This window comes from Toxotes jaculatrix, chromosome 2 (assembly GCF_017976425.1).
Source record: "Toxotes jaculatrix isolate fToxJac2 chromosome 2, fToxJac2.pri, whole genome shotgun sequence".
NCBI classification, from domain to species: Eukaryota; Metazoa; Chordata; class Actinopteri; family Toxotidae; genus Toxotes; species Toxotes jaculatrix.
Genome location: NC_054395.1, coordinates 27,004,682 through 27,030,050, shown reverse-complemented (window position 1 = coordinate 27,030,050; position 25,369 = coordinate 27,004,682). Strand labels below are relative to the sequence as shown.

At 41.5% G+C, this 25,369-nt stretch overlaps 1 protein-coding gene across 1 annotated transcript; it reads right to left on the bottom strand.

Annotated features, from left to right (window-relative positions):
* Positions 1-9,492: 9,492 nt before the first annotated feature.
* Positions 9,493-24,618, bottom strand: c1qtnf12 (C1q and TNF related 12). Its single transcript, XM_041046448.1, has 8 exons — positions 23,493-24,618; positions 15,163-15,267; positions 14,898-15,009; positions 14,576-14,760; positions 13,743-13,851; positions 13,286-13,379; positions 11,826-11,904; positions 9,493-11,737 (listed from the first exon to the last, which is right to left on the bottom strand). The coding sequence occupies exons 1-8, from the start codon at positions 23,670-23,672 to the stop codon at positions 11,639-11,641; spliced, it is 963 nt and encodes a 320-aa protein (XP_040902382.1). The 5' UTR covers positions 23,673-24,618; the 3' UTR covers positions 9,493-11,638.
* Between the last annotated feature and the right edge of the window lie 751 nt (positions 24,619-25,369).

Below are 25,369 nucleotides of genomic sequence, written 5' to 3'. Positions count from 1 at the left end.
ATTCACTTTCGTGTTTTTACGTTACCTGAAGGCCACCATAGGTTTTCCTACATGCTTGGAAAGGGAGGGGTGAGGGGAGGGGTATTTAGTTGGTTGCGATCTGCAACCTCACGGCTAGGTGCCACTAAATCCTGCACACTGGTCCTTTAAAATGTATAAGCGATACAAGTGGGACACTTGTGCTAAATATGCATCATAGAAGTATATTTTTGATTAGGAGTGTCAGAGCTGTCAGGAGTATAATTCAACCCTCACAATCATGTGCCATGTAGAAATCAGATTATATTGCCTACACACCCCACCAACCACTCCCCAAGCGATGCATTCATGTGCGTCCCGAGCTTGTCTACATGACATGTTTCGGCATTGTTCTTGTTGCTGTTTCTGCCTCTGGAGCTGAGTGAGGAAACATAGCAGGAGGCGGGCTTGTGCATACCATTATCTCACAAAGCACTCATTACAGGAGTATCTCCCATATCCTCTATACCAGCAAAACATGTCACCTCATGCTCTCCACCTCATTCTGAACACCGCAGCATTCAAACCCAACATCTCTTTGGCACAGGGCTCCACTCTAACCATGACTCACTTGAGTGAAATGCCTCAAACATTACAGTTGCCAAATTATGAAGTGAACAGAAATGTATGCATAGGGCTCAGCCCCCCTCTTCCTGTAAGCAAAAGGTGGGAAGGGGAGGGGGGGGGGGGGGGGTTCAGCAGCTCGACACAGCCACTTTCAGCCCACCTGCAAGCCCCCTTTTCATCAAAACACAGGTTCATATTTTGCCACCATACATCATGAGGACATACATCTCATTTACTGTAAACACCAGAGCAATAAAAATGAGGTAATAGTCTGCGGACGAGAACATTAAATTACAGCTTTTATAATTGCTCAGGTTCATTATGTAGGCCCTGCGCAATACACTTCAACGCTGATTAGTGCAATAAACAGCAGATCCAAGTACTTATCTTTGTTAAAATCACCGCATTATCTGCCCTTACATTTTACTGGATGATCTGAGTGCATGTAAATGGGGAATACTTCTTTTATAAGGTAATTGCATGTTTAGAGGCTCCATGTCTGGATCAGTGAAAGTATGAATGCATCCTACCCTGAGATTTATCCATAGTTGCTCTGTAATTACAGCATGTCTCATACAAAAACCCTCCAATACATTACCATGACATCCATTCCATCATGTTAAGGTTAAAACCTGTGATCACACTGATAAGCAACTACAATTAGCAACAGTGCAGTGCAGCAAGATGGAAACAATTTTGTAGTTCCTGGACTTCAATAAAATTAAATCAGATGTTTTTGGGAGCCCGTTAGGTATTATGTTTGTATGCCCTGAAAGTACCTTTATCCGAAAACCGGTGTCATAATCAGAGCATCGCAGCAGACTGGAGCAGGACTCTGGAGAGATGGGCTTGTCAGCAGCTGTTTCAGTCTGTTGCTCGGTGTGGAAAAGCTCTGTCATGGCCTACCTAATGGTAATTGTTTGGAGTGGTGAGAACCCACCGTCTTGTCTACATGCTGGTATCTCAGGGGTTTAGAGCAGAGGCAAAGTTTAAATGGTATTACAGGACACAGAGATGTACGTACGTAATATTTTAAAAGGGGGCAAATAAGGGACTGCATGAAAAATATTAGGGGGAAGAGGTTTAGACTGTTTGATTTTCTTTGTTTTCACCTCAGATTTTTAATGAGTTCTGCACCATAAGCAAGAAAAACTCATTCAAAATCCTATTGGCATTTGTAAAAATGCAAATAATTACAAATCCAACTCTGGAACATAATCTTTCTCAACAGCATGTTATGAGGTTCACTTCATGTGTTTAGATAAAGATATAATATCCATTCAATTCATTCAGTTTTTGACATTTTTGGTGGCCACCATTTTCCTTAAGCCCAGTCCCTCATCACAAGTTAAATGTCATGGCTCAACAGAAAAGGTGAGGCAATGGGCGAGAGAGAAGGACATAACAGTTTTTAGAGAGCAGGCATTACAGGGATTACGTTGTAAATTGTAAATTGTCACTTGCCCAGATGGAATGCCAGCACTTTGGGTCTCTATATGCCGAAGACAGTAGTCCTGTCTCTTTTTGACCAACAGAGTCAACTTTTTTTTCAGAAAAAACAGAAGATACTGGATGAATTGTTTCCCTCTTTACAGTTCAAGTTCAGCGTGACTTTGTGCTCTTGCCTCTCATAGTTTATTGACAATGACTTGTGATGAACCAATACAATAGGAGATACTTGCTTTCTTAAAAACTGAAACACAAGGTTCAGCTCCAGTCCCCACCCTTAATCTTTTTCTACAGCCCACACGATTGCACGAGAGGTGAGGAAAGAGGAAAAAGTGGGAGACAGGGAGAAAGAGAGGGAGCAAAAGTGTCGGGAAGCGAGAGAGATGGCGTCTCAGACAGACTGTCTGGCTGCAGCGGGATCTCCAGCACTCAGCGTCATATGATTCTGGGGTCAGAGGTTATCCCCACTGATGAATATCAGGCCGAGCCTCGTCTCCCTCACAAAAGAAAGGGAGTTGTTTTCACTCCCTGGGTCTGGAAAGTTTATTTCAGGAATCCATCCTGCCAGCATGAGACTGTAAACCTGTCTCAAGGCAGAAGAGTTACGTCCACAAATATTACTTTCTTTTTCTTTTCTTTTTTTTTTCTCCTGAGGGTTTTATCAGCTAACCAAAATATCTAGTGATGCTCTTTCTGATTCAAATGCATGTATGGGTGCAATCACATAGCAGTGGGAGAAGGAAGGTACATACCGTAAGTGTATATATTTACTAGGGAAACATACATCCCTGGGATTTGACAGGATTTGGAAGATTATAGTTTGCAGTCTGTCAAGTGTGTGAAAGTACCCCGGTGTTTTGTGTTTATCCTTTCATACTGAACGCCTCATCCCACAAGCCATCTCATTATGTTCCAGCGTATTAAAGTGGTAATACATGAGCAAAAGTCCTACCATCAGGCAAAAAAGTGAAAGACACTGTTAAAAAAATCTATCAGATTATTTCCTAGAAAGAACTTCAAAGTGTTTTTTGTCCTTACAGTTGTTCTGTGCATCTTCATCTTTAGAGATCTTCCCACAGATGTGTAAACTTAATAATGAACAATCATGGGGCACTTCAAATAACACTGTCAGCAGGATTTCTACTAAAAGCCTCTGGGAGATTATAGCTGCCCACGAGTGACAAGTGTGATATATGAGATCACACATGTGAACAAATGGATGGCAGGAGCCTGGGCATTTATGAGCCGACTGGATCAGCCTCCGCCAGGATATACACAATCGTTTAACAGTCTTGATTTGAGCAATGAAAAACCACACCGGCTCTCCCTGCAGAGAGACACCGACTGAGGTGTTACAGAGGGTCAAGATGCAGAGGGAAGAGGCTGAGGTTCGGAAGAAGCCTCTTCCCTCAAGTTTGCAAAGGCCGAAACGCCATCTTCACCTAACAGCGGATTCACCAAACAGAGGGTTAATGTACGGCAGTGTGGTGGATGTTAACAAGGCAGGGTGTGGTCAGGTTTGAGGTTTACAGTTCATTAACACGCTGACAGCGAGAAGAGTGAGTGCTGACATTTGGTGGGTTAAAGATAAAAGAGGAAGTTTTAAAAGGGTATTTATACTTCTATAGTATATATTTATTTTTGATTTATCTGGCTAATAACTGTAATAAGATGAGTTTCGAGCTATGCTCAGGAGCTCTTAAGACAAAACATCTTCGCACACCATTGTCACATTCTTCAAGTATCGGGTCAGCACTTTTAGTCACTTTTAGCCATGCTATCAGCATGGCTTCTTGGACGGCACCAGTGAGTCCACCACTTTGTTCCAGACTGAAATGTCTCACAACTACCAGATAGATTGCCATGAAATTTGGTACAGACATTCATGGTCCCCAGAAGGTGAATTGTAAGAACTTTGATCCCCTGACCTTTCATCTAGCGCCACCATCATGTCAACATTTTTATTTGTTGAACATTTTGGTTCATGAGCAAATGCCTGAAAAACATTCCCACCACCTTCAGCTACACCTTTACACTGTATACACTAACCTACACCCATGAATATACTGTAGTACAAGTAGTACCACTACAACATCAAGTATATGTAGTTACACTACAACACTGGAATGATGAAAACCAAGACACAGGACTATTGTGCATTTATGCAGAGCCCATGAGAAGTGTACGCAGATACAGAACATCACACCAACTATGTTATCATTTTGATTTAAGAAACAAATTTCAAGCACTGGTATGACTCCAATCATGTACCGCATGCTTCTTCAGTCTGGGGCCCCTCGGCCTTCCATACATCAATCTCTGGACTCACCCTCATTGCTGCAAAGCCTTATCTTATCCATACCATCAACCTCAGACTCACCACACCCTCAGACATGAGCTACCAGCCCACGACCAGACTGGCAAATCTGCTGTTTTTATTCCCAGCAGGCTGAGCCTGAGTCTCCTAACCTGCACCCCCCCCCCCCCCCCCCCGCTCCATCCTCTGCTATTACTGGTGGAAAAGATAATGAGGGAGATTTGCCGTTATTAGTGTCAATAGTGCTATTTAAGGTCTAATCATCTGTCCTATGGAGAGGCATATGTCTGACATGTTTTTCATGACAACTGAGCTTAGTGCTGCTGTTGCATAAGGAAGCCTGAGAACATCCTGATGCAACTGGAGTTTTGAAAAAGTGCAAGTTTAAAACAGAGTTCAACATTTTAGTTTATTCACTTGCCAACAGGAGCTGTGGTTACACACACACATTTTTTCATTCTGATTGAAATCATTTCAACTGAAGGTTTTGGGTCAACTGTTTAAAAGGAATGTGATTTAATACGGTCTGGTGTTTACACATTTAATCAGAACAGCTGTGTACATGCTCAAAAAGTGATGAATATGTTGTGTATTCTTATATCTTAGTTCTCTGGAATGTATTTGATATTTCCCTACCATCTAGGCATCCAATAGTGTTCAATTTTTTAAGAGTTTATATTAAAAATAAACTCTCTGGAGATGTCCAGTTCAGCTTGGAAGCTGCTATTTTTGGGAAGAGGAAAAACATATGTCCCCGTTAATTTACGTCAAGACAGAGGGCATACGCTGAGAGAATGCAGCACGTGTTATGAGGGCTGTTGCTGTGGCCGGAAATACGAAGGAGAGAGGACCCAAATGCAGACAAACTAGGTGGACGGATAGTGATAATGTCCCTTTATTTAACACAAAGTCACTTGAATAGAGACTGCTAAAAGCCAATTTTAATGGTGCCAATTTGTATTTTGTAAACAAATATGTGTTTAAAACAAAACAACAAAAACGGGCTCAAGTTGTAGCATATTAAGATCATTACTTCCTGTTTACATGCCCCAAAGCATCGTGGGAACTGTAGTTCCAAAAGTCAAATCATGATTATCTGCCAAACACAAGTAGGGTGCCAGGAGGTGTCACAGGTTGCAAACCCTTAATTTAATCTTTATCAAAATCCAAATGTAAACACAACAAGCTGGACAGAGTTAGGCTAGGTGTTTTCCCCGGTTTCCAGTCTTTCCAAGGTAAGCTAACAATCTCCTGCCTGTAGCGTGATATTAAACACACAATCTTGTCATCTCAAATAAAGCAAATATTTTCCATTTCCCAAAATGTCAAACTGTTCCTTTAACACACAGAGACACAAGCAGTGTAGTAAGGCATGAGAAAAGACAGACAAGACAGATTCCAAATGAGCACAATGGGTCTTGGATCTGTGTGTGCAATTGTCCCTAATTATGACAATGATTCAAGGGAGTCCACATTCCAGTCCCTCTTATGGTTTTGCTGCTATGTATCTTGGAGCCTGCGGAGCCATTAACACGATACCAATCTTACCAATGGCTCCAGTTTGGGCCTCCCGTGGGCTCCTGAATGCAACCTGTCCAGCTGAAGGGAATCTAAACATCCAAACCCCCCTTCCTCCCCTCTGTACTCACAACCCCCACTCACCTCCCCAAGGAGGTGGGCATCAGGACAAACAATCAATGCCAATGACAGATCCATGTCAGACAGAGGATAATTATGGGAACGGCGTTCTGAAAGATACTGTGTCATTAAAACCCACCGTCTCCACTCCAACTACAACAGACTCTTTCCTGCTGCTTGCTGCTTGTCCATGCTGTGAGGTGTGTGTGTGTGTGTGGTGTGTGAATGTCAGGCTGGACCAGTGTTTCTAATGCATCTTGTGTCCTCATATAACTTTCTGTGTAATTTTACCAGAGGTTGCTGAGTGAAACCTGTAAAGGTGCATAGATGTAGGCTTGACAGAGACATGAGACACAATTTGAGGAGCCATGCATGACTGAGGGAAGCCTCAATTGCACTTGACAGTCACAATTTGAGAACTAAATTACTGAAAATACTTACATGTCTCCTGATTTTGAAACCATTCTCGCCCAGACACAGTCAGTGACAGACTGCTCAGTGCAGGGGTGTCCAAACTGTTCCACAAAGGGCCGCATGGCTGCATGTTTTTGTTCCAACCAATGAACAGCACACCAGACTTGACTCATTTAATCAACTGATCTCAGTCTTCAGACAGCTGATTGGTCAAACTGTGTGCTCTTCGTTGGTTGAAACAGTTTGGACACCTCTGGCTTAGTGGAAGATATGACACCTTCTTTTTGCATGGATTGAAGAAAAGTGGTCATGACATTAAATTTACACAGGTATATTAGGACGATGTCCTGCAGGCATTGTAGAAGGACATGATTAGTGTTTGTGTTTTTCCTCTTCTACAGTCAGTAATTAATTTGCTGAGACAAACGATATAAAAATAAATACTGTCTCTTTCAATTTAAAGCTCAGTAACAAATTAGTGACATGGCAGTGTGAATCACACACCAACACTAGCTGTGCCTGAGCTGTTACTATTAGAAAGTTGACCATCTTTTCTGCTCTGCAAAGCTAAAATGCAGTAATTACATATTTGGTCAAGACATATATTTTATAATTATAGAAGTGTGGGGGGGTAAAACAGCTTGTAAAAAGTAAAACAGAGGTAGAAACCAAACCAGTGACTGTACTCAAGCTAGTTCAGGCTTTTCCAGCCTTTGTCCTGTAATAATAATAATTAAAAAAAAAAAAAAACAGTTTAATACTCCAACATCTTAGTTATCCAGTCTGCTAAACCCTATAAATAATGAAGTAGATCACTGTAATCATGATAGAGGAAAAAGTAGCATCTGGTTAATTAGTAAAACGCTAACTAACTCAGCTCAGCAAAGTAACACCAACTGTCACCTCAGCTTAAGACTCTAGTGGAGTTGATATGATTTGATGTGGTTAAGCTTATATGAAATGCATTTATAGGTTGTGTAAAAGTCCTCCTCTTCATGTCCATGGGTCCTCATGCCCACCTTATTCTCTGGGGGTACATCACTATGACCGAACCATCAACAAACAGCCTCCACAAGCTGGCAAATCAAAATGTGTTCTTCTCACTGGCTTATAACTCATCTATAAAACCTGGAAAATGACTTATTAAACATCAATAAGGCCATTAATTATCTCTTATAAACCCTTTGTAAAAGGTGCCTTATTAGAAAGTGGTGCCAACATGATATTAATGTGAAAACCAGCAAGTAATGAACTCCACTGCATTGGATTTATCTTTCATCTGCCTCTCAGAGGACAGAGGGGACGGGGACGGTATCACAGCAACAGGTTTGTTTAGGGCTCCCTCGGTATCAGCAGGACTTGGACTGCCTGGCTCTGTTTGGAGTAACTTAGGCTGCTGTGAAAAAATCCAAGGCATGCTAAAAACATAATATAAAGGAGCCTGGCATCCCTAAGAGAGAGTCTCACTGTCTGTTCCCCTCTGCAGGTAGCCATGTTTGGAAGTGCTGACAAACAGAAGAAAGACAGAATGCATGGGGTCCGGGCCGGTGGCTGGCTTCTTGCCAAAATGTGATGTCCTTTTTTCATATTTGGGCTCCAACTATGGTCACCTTTCATAGCCATGCTTGATTGCATAAATTTGGAGTAAACTTCACACTTTTGACAACTGCTTTGGATTGATTTCCATGTTTTACATGAACTTGGCAAAGCATTAGGTATTAAAAAATGCGTGATGTTGCCAATATACGGACGCCTTCTGTTCTGCTCTGTCTTTGTTTTAAGGATGCCTGTACAAAGGGGGATTTGCTTAAAGCCATCACCCAATGAGTCAGTCACTAAGGTAGAGGAATCTCATAATTTAGGCCTCATTAAAGCCACACAGCTCAACTATGTTGGTTTACAGGCAGACAGAACCCTCACAGATTCACAATGGGGCCATTCATAATACCTCATGTCTCTGAAGGAAAAGAGAAAAAGCAGTTGCTCTTAGCATTTGGGCAGATGTAATTGCAATCACTCAGCTTGTCTGATGCTGATAATGGGGTGATGGGAAATTCCTGTCAGAGTCGTGGCGCAGGGTGGTTTCACAACCACTTTGGCAGGCTCCGTGTTCCACTGCAGGGCAGCGAATGCGTTACGGCATGCTCACATAGCTGTCATTAAACACATTTTGAAAAAAAAAAAAAAAACATAAGACAATCAAAACTCACAAGTGTGTGCCATTCTCTTCCTTCTCGGGAAATGAAAAGGCAAATATTATGTGAAACACATGTCGTCTTTCATCCCTGCACAGTTAAACACGTTGAAAGACTACAAAAAAAAGGAAAGTGAATGTGCTTTAATAATCCCAGTCACCTAATACACACTATAAATTCTGGCTTGGCTATTTTAAACATCTTTGTTTTCATTTGTCATTTTCAAAACATGTGTCTTGACTGGTACTTTATGTGTAAATTAAGATGTGGGTGAATAAGAGACATTAACTGGTACCTAAAAATGTTGGGCAGTTTGTTTAAAAATAAAAATGTAATGTTTGTTTTCCAAATTTTGGGAGTGCTTTTCAGCAAGCAGCCCATTCCTGTCTGAGATGTGTGCTACAGTAGGTGGCTGAAATAGCACATGGGTGCAACGTTCTTGTGGTTGGTCCTTGGGTACAGTATGTGACACTTGGCATCTCAGCAATGCTTCCATGAGAAGCCTCTATTATAAGGCATTCATGCAATGATACTAACAAACTCATTTCCCTGGCTGGACAAGCATTCGTGTCATGAAGTCTAAAACCTTCTTATGAGAGCCTTGTAAGACCACCCAAGAAACAATATCCTAATATTAAAGAGTTGCAATAAATTCCTGATGTACCTGGACTGCTGCTGATGGACCACAGCTATTCAGTTTTTAATTAAACTGGAAACTTGAGGAGTATAAAATACATAACAAAATAGTCTGGACAAAAGGTAATAGCCATTAGAATTAGTTCCCTGAACAAACAATCCTGAATAACATGCAGACTTTAATTTCAAACACCAAGATGTTTTAGTAATATTTTACAGGTAACTGCAGAATGAGTTTATTTGGCAGTTTGCCAGTGTTTGCAAAGGTATGTGAGGTATTTGGGGTGTTTTAAAATTCAAATCATGCCACAGAGAAATGTAAAGGTTTTTTTGCATTCAGATGATCCTTTCATCAATAAAGCAAAGATGCAGAAAAAAACAATTCTGACAATGGAAATTTAAATAGAGAACTGAGCTAGTAATTATGTCATTATAAGGTGTTTTCCTGATTGCTATTATGTGCAGAGACCAAATGAACATGTTTTTAAAGAGTTTAATTTCAAATTACAGAATATTATGGGTAATAAAAAAATAGTAAAAAGATATAATTTTATTCTTGCAATAATCTGTGGTTTGAACAGTCCAAAAGAGTGTAAATCAACACACGACTGATATATTTTCTCAAACATAAATACCATATCAAATTTCAATGCTTTTCAATGTTACTGGTGTATCAGTTATGATAAATTACAAACATCTATATGTCAAGGAAATAATAAAATACAGTAAAAATAAACAGATAATAAATGATAACACAAAAAGGACTGTAAAAATAATCTTGTCTACCCAAAAATCATTCTTTTACAGCTCCCTTACTGTCGAAACGTGTACATAGATTAGTCTAACACATTTAAACAAGACTAAAGGCGTATTCACATTATCACGGAAAAACAGCTTTTGCATAAATGTCCATGGTACACTCAGCCGAGAGCGGGAGTGCCAAAAGTTCAAATTTAACTCTGACATGAGTTGCTCTGATCTTCACAACCAGTTGCTGTTTGAACTAAAAAAAAAATGGGCAGAAATCAAATCACTTGTGTTTCTGAATTTTCAGAATTGTACAATTAAAAATTGGCCTCATATCGAGACAAAAAGATATTACCTTAGAGAAATACTGGTTGTTCCAAAAACACTCTGAGTCTCTGAAATGCGTCTGCTGTTAGCAACATTAGCAATGTAGCTAAGGTGGAGCCATCAAGCATCAGCTTCAATTAACGCACAATGCTTAGTGCGAGACCCTTGTTTTTTCCCTGTAAATGTGAATACGCCATACGAGTCTACAGCTCTGCTAGTGGCTCTATGAGGCTGTACTTTGGCACAACAGTTCTTTTGAGCTAAATGCTAACACCTGCTGCCAAATTCACAATGACAATGCTAACATGCTAATGTTTAGCAGGTATAATGTTGTCATTTGTACCATCTTGGTTTAGCGTGATAGCATACTAGCACTGGTTACAATTCCTCTTGAAGGCAACATGAATGTGTATGCAAAATTTCACGGCAATCCATCCAGCTGTTGAGATGCTTCACTCAAAACCACCAGCGTCATGTTGATTGAGGCTAAATGAAAAGTCAGAGCATCACCAAAGTCAGTAGGATGCATCCTCTGGGAACCATGAATGTGTGTACAAGCTTTCACTGCAACTGCCTCCAATAGTTGTTGAGCTATTTCTGTCTGAACCAAAGTAGCAAACCAACAGACTGACATATAGAGATGCCATTTAGAGCCACGGCACTAACATTGCTAAAAATGCAGTGATAGCTATGTTACAAAATGGGTAATTACATATGTGAGCTATCACTTTCCAAGACCATATTCTGTTGATTGGGTATATTTCCATTGTCCAGTGTACTCACAGAGTCTATGTACCACATAACTTAAGTGTAAGATTTAACCCATGATAAAAAAAAATAACTATAGTTCATGAGTTTGTATACAAGAGATCATGTAGATGAAAAACATCAACATGTCCGTATACATAGGCACACAAATGCACTTTTTCATGTTCCCCAACACTTCTGACATCTATCCAGTGAACATGAAAACACTGATGTTTGGTTTTTACTGCAAAGGTGTTCAACAACCATGAAAAATATATATGTAAAAGACATATTCACTGCCGAACATACGTGTTATTTCATTGGTGAAGCAACAGGCAACCAAGTCCCTCAGGGAAGTCGCAGTGCACGGTGAAAAACAAACTCAGTCCTTGAGTTCTTCACATTGTCCTTTCACCATCTGACAAGCGGTCAAGTCAATGTCAGCCTTACGTCCTTCCTTCAAAACTCCCCTGTGGTTTGGTACTGTGTGATGGTGCTCATAAGCAGTCCATTGAAAATAAAAAATAAAATAAAATAACGGCAGCAGTGGATGGCTTGGATGATGCCCTGTTCATATGTGAGGCTATACACCAAGAAGCATGCCCATGAAATCCGAACCGTTCTGTATTGTGATGGAAGCACCGGCTGCATTATCCACAAATATGGACGTGTACTGCCCAGCCTGCAGAGGAAAATATACAGCGCTGAAGCAGAAAGGTTGCACAAATTCAGATACTTTTTTTGTGTGTGTCTTTTAGAGTGTTGCTCACCTGCAGCTCCAGCAGCCCCTGCACGCTGACAGTGAATATCTTGCTGTTACTCTCTAATCCAACAATCATCTCCAGTGAGCTGCAAACATGTTAAAAGTGAAATTTCTGGATAAATATTCTATTTTCAACAATTTTTTGCAAATAAACCTATTTGCTTTCTCACAGAGAGAACATTATAACACTCTCACATCCGTCTGCTTTGAGTTACAGAAGCTAGTTGAACAGAGGCTACGTCAGGACTTTGGCTTGACAATGGAGATACAAAGTGTTAAATATTGAACGTTTAAGGTGTTGGTAGGTGGATTCTCTTGACTGTGGACAGAAGCAGGCTAGAGGTTTCCTCCTGTTTCCAGTCTTTGAGCAAAGCTGAGTTTCTTGCCGTGCTTCTCATCTAAGCAAGAAAGCAAATAAGTTTACTTCCCAAATGTCAAACTTTTCTTTTAACAATTCAGGGCCCGTAGAGTGGGTTTAAATGGCTGTAACATCGCTGCAGGCTTTAACCATACAGTGAGAGCACTGGATCCTGTTAAGTGGAAAATGCTACATTTTTATGGCAAATCAATCATGTTTGTCTTCACTCCAACTGCCATCACAATGAGCCTCAATTCACATTCTCTGCATTTTCATGTGTGGGAGAGTGAGACTGGCTGGGGCTTTGGCTCAAAAAGGCCTAGAACTCTTTTGGGTTAGGTAACCCATCATAATAATATTATTTATACGTTCCCCTCATTGTACCACACTAGAAGGGAGGCTGTGGAGCTCTGCACAGTCTGGGGGAGACTTTAGGGAGCAATTCATTCCAGCAATTTGCACTGACTTTATGTAAATAGAAATTTTGAAATATTGGAAAGAACTCACAACCGCTCCGGACTGGATATGTAATTTTTCGCCATGTGGAACCGCTGATAGATACTTCAGCTACTCCATTATTTGCCTCCCACATTCCTAATAAGGTTATTTCACTACTGTGCTGCTGAATATTACAGGCTGCCTGGAGTGTCAAAGGTGAGTCTATAAAGATTAGTTAGGCGACGGGGACAAGGGCTCTAAGTGAGAGGACATTTCCTTTAAAGACCTGCTCTGCTTTTATACAGGAAATGCCAAACTGGTTCCACACAAACTGTAACAGACAACACCTTTAACAGCTCATAAATTCTGGTGAAAGAGAAAGCAGCATTAAACACCAATAAAGTATCACTGTTACATAGGAAAAGTAAACAACTGTCAAAACAAGAATGTAAAAAATGCAAAGTGTGGTTGTTGCAGCCAGATTAATTACTTCCCAAGATAAGTTTTATTAACTTTTATTGGTGATAGGTGGGGCTATTACTGAGCAACATGTGTTATATCCATAACAAATGAAAACCACATGTTAACAGTGGTGTTAGGTGGGGTATATTTGATTTGGATTCAGCAGGATGAGCCCTCCAGTATGTTTAAAACTGATAATGAATACTTACGTGTATCTGTGGCAGAGTGATTCGATGCAGATCAGCACTCGAACATTGTCCCTGGCCTTGAGCTGACTCTTGCTCCTCTTCACCTCATTGTGGTCTGCAAAGAAGGAAAATGTTCACAATTACATAAAAATACTGGCAGCTAACAGAAACATATATTCCCTTTCAATTAATACAGTTTTAAAGTCACACGTCCTTAAGATGTTCATGTGATCAAACCTTGTTTCTTTCAGTAATTGTCATTCAACGTATTTGAATGCATTGCAGCATGTAGTCCTGCACACCCACAAAGGTGTTTGCAATCAATCTAATTAAACAGACAAGTGCAAGATGGGTGGAGCTATTCTGGGTCATCAGACTCTGTATATCAGGTACAAGCAACCAGATTAAGTGGCTGTAGAGTACAGCTGTGCAGCAGCTTTAAGGCCTTGGTATGTGTAGGAAAGTCACTGTGATTTACCAATGTGGACATTAGCAGAGAACTGGTAGATCCCTGTGATGGGAGCTGTGAATCTCCCAGTAGACTGGTCCATTCCCGACCCTCTGAGGAAGGCTCCTTTAGCAGGAGGCTGAAAGCACAGAACATTTAAATTAATGTTTACATTTTACAGTAATAATAATGTTGTTGTCCCTTGTTCTGGTGTGACCAGGCTTTAAGGTGAACTGAACACCTCATTTTTAATCCTCTACCCCCTTGTGTCCTCCTCCCCCTCTTTACTTCTGACTCTGCTAAACTATTAAAATAAAACTTTCCAAAGCCATAGTAACACATCCTCATAGTAACATAGTGCTTCGTTAGCATGGTAAATAGTTTGGCAAAGCTTAATCCTCCCCTGTCCAGCGTTGTCAGCCCATCCCAACAGGGCATAGTTCTTCCACTACAGCATGCTGTTTCAAACAGTGTCTATTTCTGTCCTCTCCACACTTTATTCCAAGTCAGAGACAGAGTGCCTTTTGTATGCCGCCCAGAGAGTGATGTGCAGAATTGAAAAAGTAGATATTTTTGACCAAAGAGCCAGGCTGAGACTTGGAGTGGCACTGCATGCTTTGCCAGTGCCAGTTACCAGTGAGGGGATGATCCGCTCATAATTCCCCCACATGCAAAGTAAGCGATAATTACCAAACACTCACTCTTTCACACACAGTTAAGAAAGAGAAGTAAATGGGTCAGAAACAAACCTTAAAACTGTGCAGACGAGGATTAGCCAAAACTATTTTTTTTTAGCCAGAAGCAGAACTGCAGCAAAGCTGAACCAGTTCATAAACACTTCACTTGGTTTCAAACAAACATACCGTCTGAAAGTTCTGGAGCTCCACCAGAGTCTTCTTATCCACCACCACAGGTCCCCGGAGCTTGCAGTGGAAAGCCTCCTCTATTCGCCGGTAGGAGGTCATCCCCTCCAGGGTGAGGAGAGCCGTAGGCAGCTGGCTGGGGTTGGTTTGTCTGTCAAGGGCTGCTGCTCTCCTTTCTGTAGCCTCTGACAGAAACATAATGGACAGAACAGAGTGGACATAAAGTTGTGCACAGCCCCATGTTTAGCTGTAAAATGAATGAAAGAACTGCCTGAAAGAGGAGCTGAAATGTGTCTGGGCTGGAAATTCAACATGTTTCTACCTTTAATCATCTCTTTGAACTCCTGGAGAAGTACTTCCTGGGTCACTTCAGCCCCAGGAGAGCCAGGTGGTCCCTGTGGGCCAGGAGGACCTGGTGGACCAGGTGGGCCGGGCTAGTGGAGGACAGATGTACAGAATATTATCATGCATCAATCAATAAAAATCATTATGGAAGTTTGTTTTAATTACCAATTACTGTACTAAATAAGGAAATGTACCAATTATCATTAACAGTAAAGTATTTACAATATATACACTGGATTTACCAAGGGACGTTTGCGTTTACGACACTTTCCAGGAAAGTTGCCGACAGGTCTTTTGACAAAGTCCATCCATGATCCCAGCGGGTCGACTCTCTGATGGTCAGAAATCTGCAGCAGAAAAGAAAAACAGGAAAAAACAACTTCCCACGTGAATTACTAGGCCAACATTAGTAATGACCATTTTGACCTGGGAAAATTACAGTATCAATACTGAAAAACAAGACATTTTTCAACTCAAACCACCACAATGTATTAGTAGTAATCAGTAATTCCAAAAAAAGTTCTATTAACCAATGTAATTGTATATTTTATATTTTAACCCATGAAGCTAAACCCCTTTAAACCATCACTGGAAAATATTGCCCAAGATAGAATTAAATGGTGCCAGACACCAAGGACAGTCGAACAGGGAAACCTCTCTCGGCCCAGTTGACTGCGATCCCTCCAAGAGAAATGTGGCTTTTCAATTTGCCATCTGAATTTAGTCACCATTCTTCTCTGAAAGGTTCACATTATGTTTATTTCTTTCATTGCAGATAATCCACTCAGGTGCCACGTCAGTTCTTATTTGCCCACCATGCTCGGATGAATGTAAACAAACCTTGTCAAGTGATTTTTTTTTTTCAGCACATGAAAATTTCCATGAGCACTCCGGTGAAAAATGAGTCTGCTCGTGTGATGTAGATTCTGTGGATTGCAGACCTCAACTGCTGTAGTTTGTAACAACACGTCAAAGCGGCCAACACTTTCTCCTCCATCCAAAGACACGCTAGTATTTTCTTTTATTAATACTAACTTGTGTGAGTAATGTTACGATGGAAAATTTAATAAACAAGATAACAGAAGTATACACAGTATGTATACGAGGCTGAGTTATGATTTAAGACTGTCTATTTCCTAACCATATACATGCTCAATCTCCTTATCTGAAATAACTCATTTATAATAAATCACTGTATAAGAGACTGGGATCTATTAGGGAGATAAGGAACAAACTCCTAGAAGACCTCTGGAAGCAACATTTTTATGCACAGTGCTACAACTGGCATGTTTTCATTCTGGTAAAATGTGAGGCTGAATGGATTCCAATTACAGCGAGCTCAAATTTTACCCTAACCCTTCCCCAAATGTCAAGTGCCTTCAGTTGCGATAGAAGAGGAGATAAAGACGAGCCATGGAGGTGAGCTGTCTGAAATGGAATTTGTTTAGGTTTGGCAGCAGGACACGGATCACTTATCTGCAAAACCAACATGCCCCTTTCTTCACTGTTAAAGACTTGCCTCTTGTTCCCCCGCAACAGAGTAACTCCTTGTTTGTCTTTTTAATATGGTGGAATAAAAAACTCTTCTTTTTTTTATTTGGGATTTGCAGCAGTCTCTCTCTCTCTCTCTGTGACTTTCTCTGCTCTCTGACAGCAGAAAAAATAAACAACTTAACAAGCGCTGCGCCGGCTGCATGTTGGCTCGTTCTCTGTTTTTGTTGTGATTTTGAGGCTTGGAAGGAGATAAAAAGCATGACTGATTTGGTCAAGACTAGAATACGTGTACGCTACTTAGAACTGTTTCCATTAGACTGGGAGCCTGTTGAATAAACTGCTTTTTCCACTGACGTGTCAATTTTTCACATTCATTAACAGACCCCAGTTCAACATTTTGGGAAACACTTAAACCTACAAAAACTGATCTTTTTTTGGTGACTTGTGGGTAGTGGAGACAAACTGTTAACACAACTCAGAAATATCAGCCGCTATTAAGTTGATAGCCCATCCAGCAGTATCGGAGCAGCATTATCATTCATTTGGAATCGTGTTTGTGCCCACCTGGCAAATGTAAGTCCAATATTCACTCTCTTTAAGCTCTTTTTTAGTCTCCACCACGATAATAACCCCAAAGTGTTGTTTTTACACATCACTTTCTATAAAGATTAATTAAACGAGATATGACATGACGGTGAGTTTTTGAGCTGCTGGTAGGCAGAATTTTTCACCTTTAGACAGAGACAGACTAGCTGTTTCCTCCTGATTCCAGTATGTGCCAATTTTCTCAACTAACTCTTGATTGGAAAGTGAAAAAGAATATTCTGCAAAAAAAAAAGTCATGCTATTACTGTAACATCCAAGTTCTGTAAGCTTGAACAAATATCATCATGTAGATAAAAGGGGTTTGTTTTGGGGTTGTAGTAGTATTCCACGCCTGTGGCAGTTTGAGTATATTTCCACTGGGAATAATAGTAAAACTGTGAATCATCACCTCAGGGAGCTCGGTTTGATCTAAAAGACACCCACATGCTTATGACAGCCAGTGGCCACTGTTCCAAAAAAAGTAAAAACTTGACATTTGTTCTTGTCTTTATGTCAAAGATCGTTGTCTTTAAGTTCCAGAGATATTAACCAGAGCACGCTGGCCCACACATGTGGCTTATAATTACATATCTTAATGCTGCATAACAATAAAAAAAGATCGAATATCATTGCCAGGAAATCAGCCATGCTCTGAGCTTGTCATCCTCTTTAACACACGCCATTGTAATTAAACCATTAAAACCTTGCCCCCGAGGATTTTCTGTGCTCAAGGAAGAAAGGCTATGACCAGGGTAATTATTACCTTCATTTCTGAGCTACAAAATAACAGCAAATCACTGTATAAATAATTTAATCGTCAGCTTAAGAAACGCTCGACTCTTTCCATTAAACAGATTGTGTTCTCTTTTTCGCTGTCTGCACTGTCAGAGCATAGCGTAGATATAACGACAGCTGGGATGGGTCAAAAAACTTGCCAAAAGAAATTGTGATTCATTGTATGCAGGTGAGTCTCTGTCTCGACTGAGTACTTCAAAGACTCTGCACATGCAGACATGAAAACCATATTGCTTGATGACACAGAAAAACCTGTCAGAAGCCTTCAATCTCTCACTCGCCGCTATTGACTGTGGCGTAAAGTAAACTATGGATTCCCTCGCATAGCTCTGTATCAGCACGTACAAGTCGTGAACAAAGTGGGGAGGGAGCAGATCCAGGTATCAGTCTGAGAGTTGATGAAGAACACCAGGGCTCTGGCTTTGATCACCGCTGATGTGTGAGTGCCTCAAAGTGGCCTCGTCTGTCAGCAGGTGTGAGCGCACGCCTTTCCAGCACGGACCGAGAGAATGTGTCAGGTATTCTGTCGAAAGGTGAGAAACTTTAAATCCTCTAGACAGTGTTTATCCTCACTGATGGGGCTCCAAATCATGACATGTTACTGAAGCTTAGATCTTAAGAATGTGATGCATTGTGTTCACTGGTGGAAGAAGTATTCAGATCAGGCTATTTCTTGTCCGGAAATCGTAACTTGCTCAAGTCTTAGTAGAGATGAAACAGGTTTTAAGTCTTTATGCTAAGCTAAGCTAACCAGTCGTTGACTTATATTTAACGTACAGACATGAGAGAGGTGTCAGTCTTCGGATATAACTCAGCGAGGCAAATTTTCGATCTATGGGCCTCAAGCAGTTATTTAAATGAAACCACCTGAGTAGAAGGACAAAGACACAGTTTTTTGCCACAAGCATTGGGAATCGCTGGTTGAATCTTTACCCATGCATTGTATTTTACAAATTTATCATATGTCTTTTATATAAAATCTTAACTTGACTCCTACCCCTGAAAAGTATTGGAGTAGCATAAAGTATAAAGAAACATACAGCGCAAGAACCTCAAAACTGTACAGTACAGTGCTTATACACTTTGTTACTTTCCACCACTGACTGTGTCTTGTACACATGGTGCACAATAAAAGTGAACTGTTGTATTAACCTACAGCCCAGCGTGTGTTTGGAGTATTTGGATCAATTAATGGATCAGCTGTAATCATACTTGATCATTCCCTGGAGCATATGGGATTTTATTACCCTGAAAAGAGTGATTTGGGTCTGCCTGAATAATCCTTTTACGTGCACCGCTTTAAGTGTGTTTGTCATGTAGTTTGGGGAAAATTAGGTTGAATTTATTTGAAGCAATAAAATGGGAAAATATTTCCCTGGGGCAGCATGCCACCAAAAACACAAACACAACTGTTAAAACATGTCTCTGGGGCTGCAACCAGATACTGAAACTCTACTCCACTGCAGTCAGCTCCTGAATTCTTCCATGTGTACAGTTCAACTTATCTTATTTTCTTTTTCGTGTTATCTGTTTTTCTACCTGTTCGTACACACCAGATGACATGAAACGTTTCGCTGCTGATAAAAATGTTGCACAGGCAGGTTTAAGGTTGGACAGGATGATGGAGAGCCTTCCATAATCCCTTGTTTTTACATCCCCGTACTGCTCCCTGTGCAGCCATCCATGCATGGGTGGACGGGCCCAACGCTGGGCCCATCCCACCCTGGGAGGCAGGGATCCCCAGGCTGTGTGGGACGAGGGGATCCTGGTAACCTGCGTGCATCCCAGTCGTCATGCGCCCACCCCCGTGTTCCCCACCGCTGCACTTCACAGAAACAGATTGCCTTGGGGATTTATCACTGAAGAGCTAAATACAGTTAGGCATGCAATGTTGACTCTGTTCTCTTCTCACTGTGTTATTACTCAATTGGCAAGTGCCGGGTGCAAAACATAATTACTCTATCACACTATGGGGATGCTGCTATTAGTCCAACAAATGTTGCAGGAACACCATTTGGAGGTGTAAATGAAGAATAGTTATTATATAATGATACAGTTGAGCATGCTCCTTAAAATATGGCCTGATTTTAAGTTGCTGTTTCTAACAACTTTGCTGTTGCCCAAACAAAGGTGTGTATGCTTTTATCATGTGTGAGAGAAAGTGAATAAATTTGTGTTTATGCTAAAGAAATCACCAGAGACAATCTTGGCTTCCTCTTGATATAAAAAAACGATATAAGCTTATTGCTTTGATCGCTGTGTCACATCTGTTTTGTGTACAAATTATAGCTTTGAAATTGGGAGTGAGTGCTCATTTTCCCTGTGGTAGGTAAAATGAGCTGTTGAAAAGCACTAGTGATCCAGTTCCATCTCAGGTACAGGTTTGCCCCATGGTCTCACTTTGGGCATAATGTTTCAGGTAGTAAGTCATTAGATCCTCCTCCTTCTATTTGATGGTGGTGACAATAACAGGGGTAATAAGTGAAACTTCAGCACAGAACATATAACAGATCCCCAAAAAACAATGGGATTTATTATTAAAGGAGTAGTTCAAATTTTCTTGTAGAAGTTAGATGAAAGGATTGATGTCATTCCTACATCTGTACAGTAAATACAAAGGCATTTGGCTTAGCTTAGCATGAAGATTGGAAACAGGGGAAACTTTTAGCCTGGTGCACCTATCAGCACCTTTAAAGGTCACTAATTAACACACTATATGAGTGTTTAAAGTTTGAAAACAACACTTGTAAATCCTTAATATGGAATTTTTACACTATTATATTATTATTGTGATTTTCATTTACACAACATTTTGCAATGCCCATCATATGCATCTGCGGAATGAATCTGAAAAACCATCCTCTGTTGCCAATCGAAAAGAAAAGTAATCCATCTTATGTTGACCAATCAGCTCTATGGGTGTTTTTACTTGAAGCCCCAGTTGACCAGTTTACTGTAAAGTGTAGCAATAATTCTGAAATCATGGTTTCAGGAATATGACCAGCACATGATAAGAATCAGGCAAGATTAAGGGATTTCTATAAATCTGGCATCAATCTGAAACTATTATGAATGAAACAAAATCCAAATAAAACAGTCCCACTGCTGTGAACTGAGACACACAGTGCGGTTTATTTTACTTGCAAATTTCAGATGTAATGACAAAAGACTGTTTATTATTTGTTTCTTTTACACTCTCTTTCAGATGACTTCATTAGGTAATTTTAAGACGTTAAATAAGCGTAACCTTTTTGGGCGCCTAACATGTTGAAAGTAGAGCTCATTTTCATGCAACACAAACTAAAGGTAGTTCACACTGTCAGCAGTGCATGAGAGGTGTGTGCTCTCACAGTGGCCCTGTTTCCTATGGGACTTGCCCTTGTCTCTTATGTGTAGGTTGATCCAAAAGGTCCCACACACGGCTTCATTAATCATCACTGGGGATGAGAGAGAGGAAACAAAAACCCTTGCCTCGGGCTAAACCCAGCCATTACTCAACACGCCAGGCGTGATGTTTGACTTGACTCCCTCAATTACAGCCATCACAGATCCCTCACTGCTCTCAACAATGACAGATTCCTCTCATCTTTGGAGTGGAGAGCAATAAGGCTTACAAACGTGTACCTTTGACATATTGCTCTCAAATTCACAGAGATCACAGTTGTTTGAAATGTACTTCAGTTATCGTCTCATTAAAAAAATTCCACTCGCAGCACAACTCCACACCTCACTATTGTGATCACTTTAAAATGGAAAATCTCCCGAGGAATGCAGTGTACGACTGCACGCTGCCAACAGCCCACACACGGGATTGGTCAGATAGAAAGCAAATGCCATCATAAGAACTGTTTCAACTGTTTCCACTGGGCACAAGGAAAAAAATGTAAATGTGGAGTGTAAATGTTTGGCTTGTTTGAGAACACAAATTTCTTGCCAAGACAGCTCCAATGGACGTGTTGTTTTCTCTGGGACCTAACAGATGTGTAATAGAGGATAAACTTACAAACTACCCAAGAAAATCAAGTTTACTACTTTTCACAGTGTGTGGTAGAGTTTTTTTTTTTCTTCTTCTAAAACAGAAACCCAGATAGAGTGGCACCAACAAATGCGACCTTGAATACAGCCACTTCCAGAGATGTCAAGCTTAAAGCTCAGGTTCTCGTCAGAGGTGACAATGTTTGGCAAAGGAACTATCTGGCATAACACTGCGTCTTAAGAGTGATTATGTCATTACCCTCTGATTGTGGGAGATGAGATGAAAAGAATGTCAGAGAGGGAGGCACTGGGGGCTAATCCTCACCGAGGTGTTCTCTTTCAGGACCCTTTCTATGGGGCTTTGTGAGGGGCTTACACGGCATGCTGCCCCAGTTTTCGGGGCCGCACCGCCCCTATCGGATGTCCCAGACACAGCGGAGTCAGACTAGGCCTGTGAATGACAGAATCAATGGGCTGGGAACAACATCGCCATAGGTCTTTAAATATCTGCCCACCTAACTTTCCCAGGAGTTACATCATGGCAGTGGGCCTGTAAGGGACCTCAGGGGGGGGGGAGCACTGTTTGTGAAGACACTCTGCTCCCAATGGGATGAGACAGAGGAGTGAAATCCCGATGGGGTGCAGTCCTCAGCAGGCTCGAGGGTTGACACAAGGTCATTCTTCATAGCTCGTGCTTTTACAGGGCAAACCAAGTCAAATAAACACCACCAGGCCACAACCACCTACAATGTGTTCTTAAAGATACAAAGGAGACCTCACTGCTTGGTTTCGAGGGGGGAAAAAGGCGGTGGAGGTTACCGTCAGGAATCCAGAGACTGGCTGCTGGTGGAAGCTGAAGTGAAGGCTGGTATATAGGGCAGTGAGAGTTATATGAGAATGCCAACATAATGGGTGGGCTGAAAGCAAAACAAATAGCCTGTTGGAAACCCTCGCAAATATGCAACACCCGCAATAAACCAATAAATAACAGAGTCAAGGGCCAACTGTTGCTCCTGAAAATGGAATTGTACCACTGTACTGCTGTTTTGCCCGAGGAATACATTTCTAACAAAAATAACACTGGTCTTCAGTTACAGATGACTGTTTTTCCACTTAATCACAGTAACAGTAACAATTCTCTCTAGATAAAAGAAACTTTTTTTAAATTTCCATCTGCAGTTATTCTGTTTATAAACTTAATTTCCTGCTGCCGTGATGAGGCATAAATAAAACTCCTGTCTTATCTTATCTTATCTCCCTCCCTGATCCATGAAACTTTACTGTGTACTGATTTCTTCTCATTAGCTGGAAAATTGGTAGCAGGCACCCGCAGCGCGCACTAATTGATGCATTGATCAGCCTTTAGATGTCCACATTCCTAGCATGCCTCCAGAAGTCATCCATTTAGCGTTTCACACATTTTGGTCCGTCTCACTGTCTGAGGCTTGACCTAGTAGGGCACACCTGTCCTGTCATGGCTTTTACCTTTGCCACACTTTATTTGTCCTGCATGTTGCCTGTGCTGACAAGAAATCTGCACATATCTTACATATCTGCAGGCTGACTTCAAACTTATATCTGTACTATAGTTTTTCTATATGAAATATCACCAGAAGCCATAGTAAGCGGCTCCTAAATGTATAACAAATATTTAGCAAGTTTCAAATATCAAACATGTTACTTTAACATACAGTTTTTACATTTAGAGGGTTGCAGTCACTACCTTGATGCCTCCACCGACCTCCTCACTGTTGGAGAGAGTTGCATTGTACGTCTCTGTGTGTTGTGGGGTGGCCTCCTTTGGCCTCTTTCTCTCCTTCTTGGCATCCACCCCATCCAGTAGGACACACTGAGTCCAAAACACTGCAGCCACCACAGCCAGAGGCCCAGCCCCACACCACATCTTCACACTCCTTTCGATCTGCACCAGAATCCCTGCAGAAACAACCTGAATCTTCTGTGACGGACCGGTCGTGTGATCAGACAGGAGCTGAGGATGCCCACAAGGCTCACGCAAACACAAAGTCCCAACAGGGAGAAGGAGACCAGAGGAATGCAGCTTCAGGGACTCCCTGTCCAAGAGACTGTCAGACTGACTGCTGCCGCCGTCGCTCCCCTCTTGATGAGCTCTCAGCCAGCACAACGTTGCAGGGGCACTGTTAACTCTAGACAGAAAGCCAGGAGGCTTACTCAACTATGAAATGTGTCAAGCAGAATGGGCTAAGGGAATGACAGATTGGCGCAGATCTGACAGCAAATAAACCCATTAGTGAGATTTTTCACGCTTTCTGCTCTGTTGGGGGGTGAGGTGTAGAGGAGAGGGGTACAGGGGGCAAAAGAAGAGGCAGAGAGGAGGGGCGTCCAAAGCTGAGGGTGGGCTGTGGGGGTGAGAGATGGATGGCAATATTCTCTTTTTTCCCCCAGCAGCTCTCTCCTGCTGTTTCTCACACTGAGCCCTGGATCCAGTCTCCAGCAAAGTGGTGTGGTAGCTGGAAAAGCTGCAAGATCCACAAGAGTTGGGCTCTCATCAAAAGATGCAGTTCAACAAATCAATCTGTCAGTCCGCGCACCATAACCCCCCAAGGATGCAGAGTGAACAAAACCCACCAGGAGATGGATGAGGTCCACTTTTGATCTTTGCCCAGCTTTCCTCTCTTCTCCTTGAAGTATGAAAAACAACAAAACTTTACAGGTAGCAGAGCGCTCTTCTGCTTCTCGCTAACACAACTCAGATTCTACCTACTGATTTTCCCAACAAATCATCAAGTCCAAGGCCCTGTGCAGAGATTTGGTGTGTGGTAGGTCTCTATTTGCCTGCTCTGTTGCACTCCCAGTCCCTCTGGTCTCAGTTGCTCCTTTGCTCTGTGACTGAGCTTACAGGAGGGCTCACAGAGGAGTTTTATCATCACCCTTTCTCCCTCCCGCTACTCTTTCTCCCCCTCTCCCGCTCCCTCTCCCTGTCTCTCTCTCCCTTTCTGTCCCTTCCCTCTCTCTGTTGGCAACCTTACTGGCTTATTCAGCTCTGTTTTATCTCATACATGAAATGCTCAAGCTGAAGAGGTTCTCTGGCAGACAAGTTGTGTGTGTGTGTGTGTGTGTGTGTGTGTGTGTGTGTGTGTGTGTGTGTGTGTGTGTGTGTGTGTGTGTGTGTGTGTGATATGTATAAAGTTGTCTGAGAGTCATGTCATGTTGGCTCAATATTAGTCCACTCTACCAAAGCCCCATGTTTATTTCTAAGTAAGAAGTAGAACCAAATTCATGCACATTTCTGCGACCTTAAGGCATTATCTTGTGCAATCTGTCGCTTGAAAACCTGCCAAAGAATCTAGACTGTGCCTTTCACATATGTGCATACCTGTTTGTTCAATCCTGTGTAGCTGTTCAGCTTTCTGAGAGCTCTAGTAGGAAAAGAGTTTAAGTAATACTTAATTTTCAAATTGTTTAAATTGCAGGTTTCAGTAAATAACCCATGGCTGATCTGAACAAATGATTGGTCTGTGTATTCCCACTTTCCGCTCATTTATCTAAAAGGAAGTCACCCCATTTATATTCCTACTGGGTTAAATAGCATGTTAGCTCATGAGTGCCTACCATATTCGT